The sequence below is a fragment of the Pezoporus occidentalis genome, unplaced genomic scaffold (genome assembly GCF_034315485.1).
Source record: "Pezoporus occidentalis ecotype Australia unplaced genomic scaffold, CSIRO_AGI_Poc_V1 ctg298, whole genome shotgun sequence".
In the NCBI taxonomy this organism is placed as follows: domain Eukaryota; kingdom Metazoa; phylum Chordata; class Aves; order Psittaciformes; family Psittacidae; genus Pezoporus; species Pezoporus occidentalis.
The window spans coordinates 175,079-191,407 of NW_026914918.1; the positions used below are offsets into that span (position 1 = coordinate 175,079).

At 59.9% G+C, this 16,329-nt stretch overlaps 1 protein-coding gene across 1 annotated transcript; it reads left to right on the top strand.

The window, feature by feature from the left end:
- The first annotated feature begins 1,967 nt into the window (after positions 1 to 1,967).
- Positions 1,968 to 14,767, top strand: WNT6 (Wnt family member 6). The gene is made up of 4 exons (XM_062626800.1): positions 1,968 to 2,235; positions 10,470 to 10,685; positions 13,485 to 13,786; positions 14,070 to 14,767. The coding sequence occupies exons 2-4, from the start codon at positions 10,487 to 10,489 to the stop codon at positions 14,529 to 14,531; spliced, it is 963 nt and encodes a 320-aa protein (XP_062482784.1). The 5' UTR covers positions 1,968 to 2,235; positions 10,470 to 10,486; the 3' UTR covers positions 14,532 to 14,767.
- The last annotated feature ends 1,562 nt before the right edge of the window (positions 14,768 to 16,329 follow it).

A 16,329-nucleotide genomic window follows, 5' to 3' on the forward strand; every position in this document is an offset into this window, starting at 1 on the left:
TGCAAGGGGGCCGGGCTCGCAGGGTGGGGGGACAACAGGCACTTTCAACACGCTGGCAGATGAGCTTTGTATTGCGGAGAGCCGCTGCGGAGCTCTGCTCGCAGGGGTGCTGGGCACGGTGTCAGCCTGTTCCCAGACTTGGCAGGGATGTCCCCTCCCCAAGAGCTGCCTGTTGCTGACTCCCCCCCCCTTGATTCGGGGTGATGGGGTTCCTGTAGGGCAGGTAGAATGGAGCCTGGTGGATGAAAGCAAAAGGCACAAGGCACCAGCCATGGCGCAGCAGCAGATTCAGTGTGCAGGTCATGGAAGGTACCTGTGTCCCTGTGCTTCAGCCAGGACAGTTCAATCCTGGTCACCATGCCAAGGGTGTAGAGCGGGAGCCCAGTCCCTGTGTGGGAGGGCATGGAAGAAGCAGGTGGGAAACCTCCAATGGTGGTGGGAGTCTCTTACCTCCTGTGCCCAGGAGAGAGAGGAAGATCGTGCCAAGAAGCAGATATAACCTGAGTCATTCACCACTGACTGCTGCTGGTGGGGAGTTAACGTGCCTGAGAGAAGGGGGAAAGCCACTGGTGATGGGGCACTGGGATCAGTGAAGTGCAAGCCAGGGGCTGGAGATGGGGGATGGTACCCTCCCGGGAAGGAGGACAGTCTGAATCACTGCTGGAGGGAAGGTTGGGCTCAGCAGCTGCGAGGGTGCTGTTTTGCCCATTGCTGGTGGCAGATACCCCGTTTCCCTTGGGGTAAACCAGTGGGCTGACTGGGTGCTCAGCAGATGTGGGTGCAGAGGTGGTTCAGGACCTTCCAGGGTGTCTGTCCCAGGCCCATGATCTGTGGCCTGGATGCTGCAAGGCTGAGAGCTGCAACTCCAAGCTCTACTGTGAGTGACAGGTGGTGCAAGAAGAATCAGACCCAGGGCCCTGGGCTGAGTCCTGAGAAACCATTCCTGAGGCTGCCTGGGAGGGAGAGAAAATTGGGGTGACAGCCTATGGGCACCATCTCCTCCTGTCCCCAGGCTCCCAGCCCTGGTGTGGCACCCTGCTACCTCCCAAGTCCCTGGGCTTCCTCCTGCCCCAGGCAACTCCTGCTGCCTGCTGTGATCCAGTGCTGGGGGCTGTCTCCCTCCTGGGTCCCTGCTGCACCTGAGATGAGATCACCATAAACAAGCATACCCTTGCTGCGCTCTTCTCTCAGTCTCTTTGCTCCTGGGGCATTCTCCCACTGTCCATCTTCATGTCCTCCTGCCCCAGGGATGTCTCCCCAGAGGAACTGTAGCCAAGTGCTGGGAGCTCCTTGGAGGTGGGGGTCACTCCTCCAGCGTCCCCCGGCAGGACAGACTGGCTCGAGGGCAGGAAGGACTGCAGAGCCAGGCTTGTGCCAGGTGGACTCACTACAGGGGCAGGGATGTGCTCGGAGGGAAGGCAGGGATGCCAGGTTTTGGCAAGGCCATAGCAATGTTGTCAGGGTCGTGCAGGAGAGTGATGGGAAGGTGCCAGGGGGCACCTTGAGGCCGGGTTGGATTTGGCAGGGCCTCACCAGGACCCCGAGTGGACCATTCAAGGCTGTGCCAGGTAGGGTCCTGCAAGGGTTTCGGGGCTGAGCTGATCTGTGCCAGGCGGGGTTGTGCCAGGCAGGTCGGTGGCAGGTCCCCGGGGCTGCGGGGGACAGGGCTGTGCTGAACAGAAACCGCTAAAAGGGGTGCACGTCCAAGCACCGTGGCGGGAAGTGGGGCCGGACAGGCTGCTGCCACCGTCCCCGTGCCAGAGGGTGCCCGTGGCCGCTGCCGTGCCCACGCCGCGGTCGTGGCTGAGCGCCGGGAGCCGAGCTTGGCACCCAGGAGTCCCCCCGCCCGGCCCGCCCTGTCCGTCCCCTCGGGCTCCGGTTTCCCTGTCGGAGGCAGATGCTTTCGCAGCCCCGTCCCTCCTCCTCCTTCGCCGGAGCTGCCTCCGCGCCGCACTCCAGCCGCCCGGAGGTGCCTGCCCAGCCCAGCCCAGCCCCGCCGGCAGCGGTGCCCGCCCGCCCGCCCGGCCCGGCAGAGGGAGGCAGCGGGCACCCAGCCGCCGGGGTCCCAGCCGGACCCTCGAGGCGGCGGCGAGCCCGGCTGCCCGGCTCCCCGCGGGGGGCGCGGAGGGGGCTCGGTGCTCTCCTCAGCCCTGGCAGGATGCTGCCTTCCTCCCGGACCCAGCTGGGGCTCTTCTTCATCCTCCTCTGCCCCGCCAACATCATCGGGCTCTGGTGGTGAGTAGAACATCGCTCGGTGGGTGCAAGAGGGTCCCTCGGTCTCCAGGGGTGATACCCTCGCCCAGCTTGGGGACAACAGAGTGCCCTACACCCAGGGCAACCCTTTGGTGGGGACTGCTGCTCGCTGGCCAGGAGGATCCAGATCGGGGGGACCCCCAAGCTCTGGGGGTTCAGGCACACGAGCGTGTCAGGGACAGCAGGCGGGAGAACCCCTAGAGGTATGGGATATCCAGGACCTGTGGAGAGAGCTGCCTCCCCGCATCCCAAGCCCGGAGCCTGGGAGGGTTGTATGCCTGAGGGGTGGGGAAGTGGGGGTAGGGGCCTCCAGACCCCTCCAATAAGTCAACTTTAATTAAAAGCCCGAGGGTCCCTACGGTGTCACCTCCCGAGCGGTGGCCTGGACACGGCGGGGACAAAACCCGTGTTTGTAATGGTGCCTTCATCAAAGGCAGACGGTGCCTTGCAGGATACCGGAGGGGGTGGGGGATTCATTACAGGCACAGAGCTGGGACCCAGCCTTGGAAAGCACAGGTATCTGTCGAAACATGAACTATTTAAATCTATTAAGAATTTCACCCAGCCTGTCTTTATCCGGTTTTAAGTGCTTAGATTCCAACTCCCCGGCGTGCCGTCCGGGCTATCATTCATTATCTGAGGCTATTCGTCTCCACATTGTCACACTCTTTTGACCCCTAAAATAAAGCTCTCCATAAGCTTTTCCCCTCCCGGTCCCCTGCCTGCCCGCAAGTGATTTATTCCACAGCTCCATCCCCTTCACTAGCCCTGGCTCCAGGAGCGCGGGGCAGAAGGGGGAGGACTCACTGGGTATAAATTGTGCTGTTATGGTCAGATGTACACCATCTGAGCTTGGTCCTGGAGCCCAAGTGCTGTGTTTATTGCCAGGGAAGGTGTTAACGTGGGTCTAAGAGGGGTTTAACTTGTTTTTTTTTGGTGCTTTTTTTTTTTTTCACTAGAGGAGAGAGCCAGGTATATCGAGCCCTGGCAGGCATAGGGTGCATGTAGGGGACTCCCTGCTCCCTACCACCTGTGCCATGCCGGGACACAGTCCCTCCTGCTGCCGAAGAACAGCTGCTTTTCCTTGGCTAACTTTTGGACTGCTGCTCTGCACACACGGCTGTGATACTGACATACTGTCCCTTCAGCTCTCCCTGCTTTCTCTGTCCCATCCACACTAACATCCAGCTGGTGAGCCCTCACCCCTAAGCTCATGCCCCACACTCCAGCTCTGGGGACATGGGTGCTATCCTGCCCATGGCTGGAGTGGACAGGGGTGAAGCAGGAGCTCACTTTTCCTTCAATTTAGAGGGCAGGCAGATGGCATCGGGAAGGGCAGACTGCTGGTGTTCCTCTGCCGTGTGCCCCAGCTGCGTAAAGCAGCATTTTGCTGCCGAGCCTGGGTCCTGCTGGTGCTGTGACCACGCCGTGTGTGTGCTGGCAGTGCCGGCTTGGGGAAATCAGCAGGATTTGGCAGAGGAGGGCAAGGGGTCAAACCCTTTAATTGAAGAATACTAACCCAGCTGCACGCAGCGAGGCCGAATGCACTGGGCAGCAGAGCAGCCACAGAGGCAATCACCAGCATGCGCTCTGCTTCGCTCTGGAGCCCGGAGCCAGCGAGCCAGGAGGAGGTGATGTGTGGATGAGGCCACTAGCACCACCAAACGGGTGTGGACAGGGGACTGGAGCAGCGGCTGATTCACGAGCTGCTTCCACCAGAGTTTGGGTTCTCTGGCCCCCGGCTGAGATCATCCCACATTTCCAGGGAGCTCTTCCCATGCAGGGGAGAGAGGTCCTGGCACTGCCTGACCCTTTGCGCCAGATCCAGTCATCTTCCCACATGCCTGCTCCCGGTACCCATCCCCTGTTCCAGGTCTGGGTAGAACTGGTGTCTGTAGGATCTGCTTTTGGTGAGGAGGGGTTCAGGGGTGCAGCTCTGTGTTGTGCCACTATTCCTGGAAACCCCAGGATTGGTGGCATTGGTAGAGCAGTTCTTTGCTCTCCCTGTCACCAACTCATAGGGACTTCAGTAGCATTCCTCCATGTGTGCATATCTAGACACCCATGGGTGCTTAGCCAAGGGGCATGTTCCCCTGGGCAGGAAAGAAAGGTCTTTAACTCCCCCTCATCTCACCCCAGGCTGCATTGGCTGTGCAGTAAGGGGGGATGCAGGGGCTGTCTGTTTGAGGCATTTCTTTCCCATGCTGGTGACAAACTGATCTGTGAGAGTGGCATGGAGGGGCTGAGTCCCAGAGGGCATAGTCCCCAGCCCAGGCACACAGTCGGGCTTGGCCACCCATGGGTGGTAAGTGCACCTGTTGGGATCCTGGCAGATGGCTGAATCTACAGAGGAAGGTTTGGGTGTAATGCATGAGCAGTGACATCATGCTGGTACATCGTAGCCAGAGAAGGAGCATCCTCCCTGTGGATGGAGCATCCTCACTGTAGGATGTCTCCAGAGGGCTCACTGAAGATACAGTCACCCTTGTCCTATACCCCTGTGCCTAAGAAGCGGCAGAGGGACAGCAGGATGGGTAGACACATGGATCTTTCCATGGCGGAGGGGAACAAGCTGTGGTCACTGTCATTCAAGTGCTGCTGGTCCCTTGGTTAGTGCCAGGCTGCAGGGTATGGGCTTGCCTTGCTCCCACAAGCCCTGCAAAACCTCTTTCTTCCTCCTACCCTCATCTTTTCATGGTTCTCACCTGGCTCCTTGTGCAAGAGTAATTCCTCCCAGATAAGGACAGGCAGAGACTGCCTGGGGCAGGGATATGGGGCAGGCAAACCTGGTGTCTCAAGAGCCCCAGGCAGGTTGAGGGCAGGATTTCATCTGAGATCGTTTGTGGTTGGGCTGTGCTCGCAGGGAGGCACTGTGGGGATGGGACAGGCAAATCTGGCTTTCCCAATGCTGCAGCGGCCATCAGCAATTTGTGGGCATGACCAAGAGCAGCTGGGACGTGGAAGAGAGAGCAAAAGGGAAGATCATCCCACGTGAGATGTGCTCCACTTCACCTGTAGGTATGAGGGATGGACCCTGCCTTGCATCGTCTTCCCATGCATGCACATGTGCAGTGTATCTCCAGGTTTCCACGGGGCTCCATCAGAAGAGCTCAGGGAGGACCCATGCGTCAGCACTCATGGTTGCACCCTTGCTCAAGGAGGTCCCAACCCTGCACCCCCAAAAGCCACATACCCACAAGAGGGTTTCATGTGGGTGACCTCCCCTTCCCCTCTGCTGCCCCAAGCAGCATCCACACTGCGCAAAGCCTGTAAGAGACTGTAGGGCCTTGGGGTGAGGATCATGAGTCACCCCCTGGGCTTGCTGACCAACACCCACCAACCCACAGCCCACAGGCCCCCATGGTGCCCAGCAGACTGGGCTGCCCAGTCATCACGGGCATGCCCTCACCCCTGGAGCAGTGCCTTGCAGGCAGCAAAGCACCTCCCAGCATGGGAACCCCTGCCTGGCACCATCTCCCTGTGCCACTTCTAGGGCAGCTGCTGACTGGCTGGGTTCTTCAAAGGGAAAATGTTTCTTTACGCTCTTTGAGATGGCACTAGCCCCAGAATTGGGCTACCTGTGTCTCTGCCAAAGACAGCTGGGCTTTCCCCTGTGCCATCCCTTGTTCCTGCTCCTGGACACCTCAACTCTCCCACTGTGACATCCAGGGTACCCAGCCCTGTCTTGCATGTGCCCCAAGCTGGAGGGCTCATCTGAGCTTTGCAGCAGAGGCTTGAACTCCTCAAATCCCCTTCATGCAGGAGTGTGCTGTGCACCACTGGGAACACCCCAATACTGGCTCAGGATTTGCAGGGTCCTGCCACCACGTATGGCACCCACATTTGGGCATACGTTAGGCCAGCCTTTGTGCCTCCATTAACACCCAGAGGAAGGATGCAGTGACCGCGGGTGGGTGGACAGCTTTCTTAGACGTCCAGGGCTTAGACCTGGCTTTGGGACCACCATCTCTGTGGATATGTGCTTCCTCCATCCCCTTGGTACCCACAGCACAAGCTTGGGCAGTTCCTGCCTGCGGGCACCTGGCCTCAGCATGACCTTGCAGCAGGCAGGTCCATGGGTTGATGCTGTGCCACGCCAAAGCCTCTTTCTTTTGGGCAGTTTCCCAGCTGTTTGCATGCCATCTTTACCAAGGAGGTGTGAGGAGGAGGGCAGGGAACAGGGTCCCCCTGCTCTCACTGTCCCATGGCATTTCACATTCCTTGGTGCCCCTGGCACTGCTCAGCCGCTGTGCCCTGGCCATGCCCCCCATCACAGTGACTTGCTGCTTACTCACACCTCAGCTCCTCCTGTGTGCCTCCTGCTCCTCTTTCCACACCTGGCTGCCCGGGTTAGTGTCAGCACCCACACATTGCCCCAGGTGAGGGGCCGGGTACCTGTTGTGCGCCTACGTGGGTTGAAAGGGAAGCTGGATGGGTGAAATCCATGTGCGTGTCCCCTAGCCCTGTTTGCACAGCTTGGAAGGGGACCAGCTCCCGCCAGGTCTGATTTCCTTGCAGGGCTGTCACTGACACCACTGAGTGGGATGTGGGGTGACCTGTCACCTCAGGGATGGAGCTCAGCTCTCCAGGGCTGGCATCCCATGGCTCTTGCCTCTCCAAAATAGGGTGGAAGTGCCTATGGGCTCCGGGCAATGAGATGGGTACCCTGGCATCCTGCATCCCCTTCCTGAAGGCATTCAGGGGCTGGGATGACAACCTGGATGCAAGGCAAGCCATCCAAGGGGACCTTTGCCACCCCACAGCAGGGTCCCCTTGCCACACAGAAATAGCCAGGCAGCAGTAAACAATGGGTGCCAGTGCCTCATGGATCTGGCATGGCACAACTGCCACTCTTCCTCGGGGTTTCAGGGCCATCAGGAGCATAGGAGACATTTTTCCACCTAAGATGTGGATGCTGTTCATGAAGGCTGGCCATCCTCTTCCTCATCACATGGCTCTGCCAGCCCCTTTCCATCAGCTTTCTGCAAACCAGGACCCCACTGGCTCTCCTTGATCACATTCTGTTGGCAGGTGCCAGGAGAAGCCCTGCTTCACACCAGCCCCATGTCTGAAGGGGAGATGGGAACTCGTGACAGGTTCCTTGGTCTATAATTTTGGCTGCGAACCACACTGGGACACACTGAGGCTCCATAACAGTGAGGTGAGCTGGAAAAGCTGGTGATGACGGCAACTGGGAGCCCCTGGCTCTGTTGCAGTGACGACAGCATCCAGAGTACAGGGGTTGCATCAGAAACCCCAGTGATTCCTACTTTCCGTGTGTCACCTGGACTGGTCCCAGGCTGCATCTGTGGCAGCCGAAGGGGTGACAGCAGCAGGTTGGATGCAGGTTGTAGCTCCTCTTCTGTACTCCTCTCAGTTTCCCCTTTCAGCAGTGGGGGATGTTTCCCTTACACAGGGGTGCTGTGAATCAGGCCAGAAAGTGGGGCTCATTATCCTGGGTCTTTCTGGGGCAAGGTGGCAACTGCCTGGGGCATCAGGAGAGGGGTGCCAGGGGCAGCAGGAGGAATGCTGCCGAGGCACAGAGTCCGGCAGGGGGGTGCCAGGTGGGAGGCATTGGGTACCGGGGTGCCCTGGGCAGGCTGGGGGTAGCAGGGCCGGCAACCCGGTTTCCTCACCAGGGCAGGGGGAGGAGTGCCCGGCGGCAGAGGTGGGGCACCTTAATTGTAGATGCGGGAGGCCTTGGAGCAGGACAAGCTCAGGCAGATCTGGGCCCTATGCTGGAGCCCTTGCCAAAGCGGTAGCAGTTTGGCAGCATTTTTCTTGCCCTTGTCTCCCCCCCATCTCCCCCCCAACCCCTCCAAAGCAAAACAGCTCTCGGGCTCCTGGCAGCCTCCCCGTGCCAGAACGCGAAGCCCAGCGGAAATTAACATCGCTCTGGACTTAGGCAGCCCACCCCACGCCTTGTCAGCACGGCCGGGAGCTCCCGTTGGCCTCACTGCCGACGGGACACGGGTGCGGACCCCCCCCCCCCCCCCCCCCCCCCCCCCCCCCCCCCCCCCCCCCCCCCCGCCGGAGCCGCCCGCCGCCCCCCGGCCCCGCGGGGCTGAGCTCTTCTTCCCGGCCTGATGCGGAGGGCCGGGGTGAGCCGCAGTTCAGCATTTGATCTGATGGCCCCGGGGGGCTGGCGCATCGTTTTATATGAGTACAAAGAGTTGTCTCTTAATGAAAGTCCCATCCCGGCTGCCTTTCCTCCCCACACCACCGGAGCAGCAGGACAAACCTCTGCCATCTCACTGGGGATGTCAGGAGCCCATGGTTCCCAAGGAGGGAGAGCTTAAACCCCAGCCTTGAGCCTTAAGTCCATCCCCATGGTCACCATGTGATAGGACTGGGCAGGCTTGCTGGTGGCTTTCCCATGCAGGCCTCAGTTTCCCCAGCAATGGGGAGCCTGTGCCATTCCACCACTGATCCATGACGCTGCCCCAGCCCTTTGCTGAGGCACCTGTGCATCATGCAGCAAAGGGAAACTGAGCTGTGGGAAGCAAAGGGAGATGCACTCTTAGCAGCAGTGTGGGCTTGCCTCAGTTTCCCTGCTGGAGGTCACCTTTCCAGCCTGTGCCTCTAGGTTGAGCTGTTTAACCCTTTAAACCTCCAGACAAAGCATAAAGACTCCTTTTTCCAGGCGGTGTGAGAGGGCACATCCTTCCCAAACCCAGCTGCGGTTTGATGGGCAGGAGATGCAGGCAGTATGGGAGTGTGATGTGGGGCAGGGGGGCCCTGGCAAGACCTCGAGCTTCAAACAAGGGGCTCAGAAGGGGTTTGCACTGGGGGCAGAGTGGCAAGTGAAGTCCTGCAGCCCTGCAGCTGCGGAGAGCAAAAAGGAAACCCAGAACACAGTTAAACACTGATATTCAGCTTGTGATTTTCGAGCCCCTGGGGCTTGGCCAGACTATAAAGGTCTGGGTTTGGAAGCTGCAGCACAGCTGGTGCTCCCCAGTGAGCGAGGCAGCCAGCAGCACAGGATGCAAGGGCACTGCTCCCCAGGGGATCCCAGGGGATGTAGCCTTGTAGTCCTCAGCCACCCCAAAGCACAGGGGATGCTGTGGGCATCCACAGCCAGGAAAATTTTGTTACTGAGCAGAACAAGCTCTGAGCCCACACGAGCAGTGCTGGAGGCAAGTGGGAGCTGAGTGGAGTGGTGTTTGGGGTGTGCTAAATTCTGGCAGCCCATGGCCATGCAATCTCCATGCCACAGGACAGGCAGTGTGGGCAGGAGGCTGTCAGCACGGTGTGCCTGCCCTTTGCCCGCTGCGTTCTGGCATTGCCCATGGAGGAGCTGGAACATCTCCAGCACGGGGCATGGTGCCGGCAGGATGCACAGCTGCACAAGTCATGCTGTGGAGGGCACTCCAGGCAAAACATGTGGGGAAAGAGCAGGAGTTTCTGCAGCCAGCGGCGTGCTGGCGAGTGTGGCGTCGTGCTCAGGCTTTGCCTCCCAGCCCCAAGAGCCAGGCATCTTTCTCCAGCTGTGCTGGAGAGGAAGAGCTGCCTCTGACACAGGCCCAATGGAAAGTTGACCTCCCACACTGGCATTGGCAGGGCTGGCAATGCCACCTGCATCCCTCCCTCTTGTGCCTGCCTGTGGCTCCCTTCCCCTGGGGCCGGTAGCAGGAGCATGGGAGCCTGGCCAGCAGCCAAGGGGCTTTATCATCAGCAAGGTCACTCGGCTCTTCTCCCACGGGGTAAAGCAGCAAGTACTCCTGGAGAGGGGGAGGCTCAGGGAGAGCTGCAGCTGCACCGTGCATCGGTCACACCGCGATGCCAGGGCTGTGCCAGGTCAGCGTCAGACCCAAAGAGCAGGTGCTGAGCAGCACAGCATGTCTGCCATTCCCACTGGGGACACCACCACATCACTTCCAGGGATGTCCCCAAGGGCTTTGGGATGTGGAGTGGCATGTGCAGCATCCTCCTCCAGGCAGCCCCACAGTTGGGGATCTCCCCCATTCCTTGCCTGACTGGGCAGGGCAAGGAGTCCCCTGGGTGCTGGCACACAGGTGCCACCCATACCTTTTGTCCTGCCTTCCCTGCATACCTCTCCTTGTCCCCTTGTCACCCAGGCTCAGCACTGAGCCAGCACTGCCCGATGGCCATGCTCCATCCCTGGGAGCAGGTCTGTCCGTGCCCCATCCCCACCCTGGTCTCTCCAGGCTCGGGTGCTGGTTTTTCTCTGCTCGATGTCCCCTCCTGCAGGGCAGTGGGGAGCCCCCTGGTCATGGACCCCAACAGCATCTGCCGCAAGACGAAGCGGCTGGCAGGGAAGCAGGCGGAGCTGTGCCAGCTGGAGCCAGAGATAGTGCAGGAGGTGGCCAAGGGCACCAAGCTGGGCGTCCGGGAGTGCCAGTACCAATTCCGCTTCCGCCGCTGGAACTGCACCAGCCACAGCAAGTACTTCGGCAAGATCCTGCAGCAGGGTAAGGCAAGCACTTCCTCTGCCTCCCATCTCCAAAAAAGCCTCCAGCCACCCGGTCGCGTGCCTCCCCGGGACTCCTGGAGCAGAGTCTGGGCATGCAGGCCTGTGAGTGTGTGTGCTCTGTGTGTGTGTGTGTGTGTGTGTGTGTGTGTGTGTGCAGGGGGGTGCTCAGTGCTCTCCGGTGTAGTCACGCTGAGGTTTTACTGCCGGGACATGTCTCCCCGTGTTGTAATGAAGCAATTACCGATGCTCCCAGACAGTGCGGGGCTTCACAAAGCCCAAGAATGCACCCTTGTCTGGCAGTGATTTACTGCTCCGCCGGGACCCCGGGATGTGCTGAGGGAAGGGGCCCGGGTGGGAGGCAATGCACAGCAGCAGGGAGCTGCTCCTTGCCCATGGGTGCCCTGCACATCACTCTTCCTGGCCTGGGAGTCTGCAGAGCAGTGCTTGCCCTTGTCCGTGGCACCCTGGTGTCACCCTGAGGGATAGGGTGGCAGGGAGGGATGGGCAAATCCCAGCTGGGCGGATACAGTGGTCCAAGCCCAGCCCAGCTATATCGAGGCCAGAGCAGGGGCAAAGCAAAGGGGCACCTGTGAGTTTGTAAGGGATGGGAAAGCACAGCCAGGCTCCCCAGGAACAGAGGCTGGGAGGCGGATAGGGAAGGGGGTGTGAACTTGAAGCAGCTTGGGTTGGTAGGGCTACTTAGCAGGTGGTGAATTGAGTACTGCCCCTGTTCCCATGTTGGTCCCTGTGCTGGGATAGATGAAGATGCTGGGGCAAGCCCCAGTGTCCTTGGTCATCACGTCTACTGGTGCATCTTGGGTATGCTCCTGAGACTTGCAGGGGGTCAGGGTGGCCTCCATGGGGGTTTGGCAAGGGCAGAACACCCTGGGTACCTGCTGGCTGAAGGTACCAGTGAGAGGCAGAGCTGGATCCCCAGGGGAGACACCAACCCAGGCTCATTTAAGAAGCTGATTTGCAAGTGTGGGTTCCCCCCAGTGTAGGGAGGTGCATTCAGTTGACGGGCAGAGAGCCAGGGCACATGGAGAGCATACAGCCTCTGGAGTCACTTATTTTCACGCCAACCTGCCAGTGAGGCAGGTGGGATCTGTGCCAGGGAGGGCACCAGGCTGGAAGTGGGGTGGTGCCAGGTTGTCAGGGCCAGACCATGATGGCTGATGAGCTGTTGGGTACCCAGAGCCAGGGGATGCTGAAGGAGCCCCCATGGTCTGCTTAGCCCAGCCTCACTGCTGCAGTGGTGGAAATGGGCAATGTCCTGGCAACAGAGGCAAGTTTGGAAGTCCCTGGCAAGGATCTTCCCAGTTAGGGGCATGGAGGTTCTCAGGGGGCATTGTGAGTGTCAGGACCAGAGAGCTTGCCCTGCACTGAAAAGCGCCAGCAGGCACCAGCCTCTTTGTAAGCCTGCAGGGACTGTACCCCAGCACTTTTGGTGTTCCCACCTCTCATTCAACAGCCTCTTTGTTCCAAGGATGCTGCAGTGGGCCCCAGTTCCCAGCCATGGCCTGCCTGGTGCAGTCACAGCCATTCACCTTCCCTCCCTGCGGCCAGTGCCAGGCACAGCATGCCAGGGCAGGCTGGTGTGGGGGCAGCCACGTGCCTGGAGGAGCTGTCAGAGAAGCGGCATCCCCCCGGGCCGTGGCTGGCAGGGTGGCACGGGGACCTCTGCCAGCTCTGGGCTGCCTGCCCAGCCTCTGCCAGCCCCAGGCAGCAGCAGGCGGGTGGTCGTGTGGCTTAGGGGGGGGCAGGAGGGCCATGGATGTCCCCAGGGTGACACTGCTGGAAAGGTAGTGGTGTGGCCAGGCCCTACCAACACCACTGGGAATCAGCTTGTGGAGGAGCTACTCACGGAGCTCCTTTTCCCACAGACCCTCCAAAGACAGAGTTCTGGAGATGTAGGGATAGGGTACCCCCAAAACCACACCTTCCCCTCTGTCCCCATGCTCCAGGCAACCCCTGTGTGTTCCCCCCCCTCCCCATGCCGGGCCAGCCCTGCCCTGGCATTCAGGTGGGCAGTGGTTTGCCTGGCACGGGGTGGGGGGAGCAGGGGAGCCCCCCGAGCAGGGCGCCGCACCCCTGCTGCCAGAATCCCCCGCTGGCTGCGGCTGCGAGCGGCAGGTCCGGGCAGGGGAAGGATGCTTGGAATTCGTGTCCCGGAGCAGAGAGAGACAGGAGCAAATACTAATAATAAATAATCCTGAAGGGTGGAGGCTGTGCCGGCGCAGGGAAGGGGGGCAGGCAGCACCCCATGGCAAAGCGGGTATGGAGGGAGAGTGGGCAGCACAGCTTTATTGCTGTCACCTTGCAGAGGGGTGAGTGGCACCTGCAGTCTCCCTCACAGCACTTCTCTCCAGGTGCCAGCTTGCATCCTGGGATGGTATTTTTAATGCTTGGAGGACCATTGCAGGGCAGTGTGAGGAAGCTGTGGGTACCACCTGGTCACCCAGGACCCCCTTGCTCTCCCAGCTTCCCTCTTTCCTATGGGGCAGCACCCGTCCTTGCAAAGGGAAGCAGGAAATTTGTTGCCCTAGGGCCTGGCAGCTAGGTGGAAGAACACCGGCAGGGCCTGGCCACAGCCCAAATTCTGCATATCTGCTTGCAGGAGACAGCACCAGGCAGCCCACTCCAGGATGGGTACATCACCCAGGAACAGCAGCAGACACAGACCAAGGGGGAAAAGGGGAGGTCTGAGCCCCCATGGGATGTTGCTGGGGGGATGCTTTGCTTGCAGAGTCTTTGCCAGAGCTGACCCCACATCCCAGCCCTGTTTGTTCTCCTGCAGATATCCGTGAGACAGCCTTTGTGTATGCCATCACGGCAGCGGGGGTGAGCCATGCCATCACACAGGCCTGCAGCATGGGCGAGTTGCTGCAGTGCGGCTGTGAGCTGACGCGGAGCCGGGCTCCCCCCTCACCCACGGCAGGTCCGGGCACAGAGGGCACAGCCTGGGAGTGGGGGGGCTGCGGGGATGATGTGCAGTTCGGCTATGAGAAATCCCAACAGTTCATGGATGCCAAGAGCAAGAAGGGCAAAAACGACATCCGAGCTCTTATTGACCTGCACAACAATGAAGCCGGACGCTTGGTAAGGTCCCCTCACTTCCTGCCCCTCCACAAGCATCTCCTCCTGTGCCCCTACCCAGCTCAACCCTCCACCTTTATCTCCCCCAAGCCACATATCTGCACCAACTTTAGGTGAAATATGACCAAATACCTTTCAGAAGCCTTTTGCAGGTGCTTTGGAAACACCCTGTGCCTCCCCAGACCCTCTCCTGGGCTAGGGCAGCACCAAGAGGCAGGGTTTTGGCTGGTGGTGCTGGGCAGGGAGGTGGGGGACCAAGGGCTGAGCATCACTGTGTCTTCCCCAGGCGGTGCGGAGCTACATGAGGACAGAGTGCAAATGCCATGGGCTGTCAGGATCCTGCACCCTGCGGACCTGCTGGCGGAAGATGCCCCATTTCCGGGAGGTGGGGGACCGCCTGCTTGAGCGCTTTAATGGGGCTTTCAAAGTGATGGGAGGCAACGATGGGAAAACCCTCATCCCTGTGGGTGACAACATCAAGCCTCCTGACAAACAGGACCTCATTTACTCAGCTGACTCGCCGGATTTCTGCTCGGCTAACCGTAAGACGGGCTCACTGGGCACCAGGGGCCGCATCTGCAACAGCACAGCCATGGACACCAGTGGGTGTGACCTGCTCTGCTGCGGGAGAGGGCACCGGGATGAGACTGTGGTGCTGGAGGAGAACTGCCTTTGCCGCTTCCACTGGTGCTGCGTGGTGCAGTGCCGCAAGTGCTCCGTCCGTCAGGAGCTCAGCCTCTGCATCTGATGGCCTGGGGTCAGGCAAGGACAATCTGGGGGGCCACCCCCAAGCTCACGCTGCAGCCCCCCTTGGACAGAGACAGGCTGTGCTGATGGCAGGGACAATGTGGATGAGCCCAGCTCTGCGCCCCGGGTAGTACTGGCTTCTCTGGGGGACAGTGTGGAGCTGCCTGGCACCCCCAAGGCCCCTGTGATGGGGGCTGCAGGCACAGAGCTTCCACTAATAAAGCTATTTAAAGCCAGTGTGGCAGAGCGCTTCCTGGGGAGGGCTGGGAAGCGCTGACCCCTGAAATAGGATGGTACCAGGCGGAGAGCTGTCCTGCCCCGGCTGCGAGTGCTAGTCAGCCATACTGCCTCCCGTCTCCTGTTCATACTGGCCATGCTGGGACCCTTGGCAGAGCCCAGTTCATTTTGTATCCACTTGCTTTTTTCCATGGTTGCAGAGCCAGGAGATGAGTGTGCATGAGGGTGAGCTCTCTCCTGCCCTGCTCTGCAGCCCTTAGGCTGGGAGGGTGCTCTCCTCCCATCATTCATGGCCACCATCTCTTGGGGATGCCAGTCTGTGTCAAGACGCCAACCAATCTGGGATGTTTGTGATGTTTGTTCAAGACCCTTCCGCTCACTCCTCATGCAGGAGATGTGGCTAGCAGCCCTGATACCATGGTTATGGGCTATGAGTTCCTTGAAGGTATCCTATATACTTCTCACTGTCTTCAGCCACCATCGGTGCAATTCCCGCCATGGAGCCTGGAATGGAGAAGCACTTTGTGGTGCTTACGCTGTCGGTTTGGTGGCATGCAAGGCATTTGCTTGGCGTGCCGTGTGCCACGTGCAGCCTCACCTTCCTGGCACAGTGCCAGGCATGTCCTGGTAACCTGATCAGCCTGTGCCCCTCATGGGCAAACAGGGGGTGAGGAGCAGCCCGCCTGGCTGCCCAGCAGGGCAGGCTGCCATCTCTCAGCTCCAGAGGCTCCAGGAATCTCCAAAGGGGCTCCTCCCATGCTGCCAGAAGCCCACCAGAACTGGTTTCTCTAGCCTTATGCAGCGTGGGGAATTGGGTAGCTGCAGAGGGGAATGTGTGTGTGCAGCACCCACTTGGCTGGCAATGGGCAGAGGAGCCCCCATGGGATGTCTGCAGATCCAGAGCCTGGGCAGAGAGGTTCATACTCCTCTGCCTGCCCTCCACACTGCAGCAAAACAGGGCATGAGGGCTTTGCCTGTCCACTGCTCTGCAAAAGGGCTACCAGGCAGGCAATGCCCCACACTAGACACTGCCAGGCAGGTCAGGAGTGGAGCTCGCAGTGCTGGGCATGCTGCAAGGCCAGAGGAGCTGCAGTGAGATGCTGCTCGTGATGCCCACCAGCAGGTCCCTCCTCACTCAGCCCAGGTAGCCAGCAGTGAAAGGCAGGAGAGGCAGGATGCCATTAACCATTAACTTAGCTGGGCAGGAGCCTCTAAATCCGTCATCTGCAGTTTCAGAGCTGGAAATTCCCTCCTGGCTTGACTGGGAGAGGGGAGGCACACGGGACTCCCAGGAACTCCCAGCCATGCACCCGCCCATGGGAATGCCTGGAGGGGTGTGAGCAGGGCTGGGTGTGTGCGAGTGAAGGTACCTGTGCATGCAAGCAGCTCAGTGTGCATGTGTGTGCACAGGTGAACACATCTACATGTGTTCACGGCAGTATGTGTGTGCGTGAGCTTGCATGCACACCCATCACTGTGCGTGTGAGCACCTCCTGGTTGTGCAAACAAGTTGTCCCATGTGCCTTCATGCATGTCTATGAATACAGGGCAAATTGTCAGTG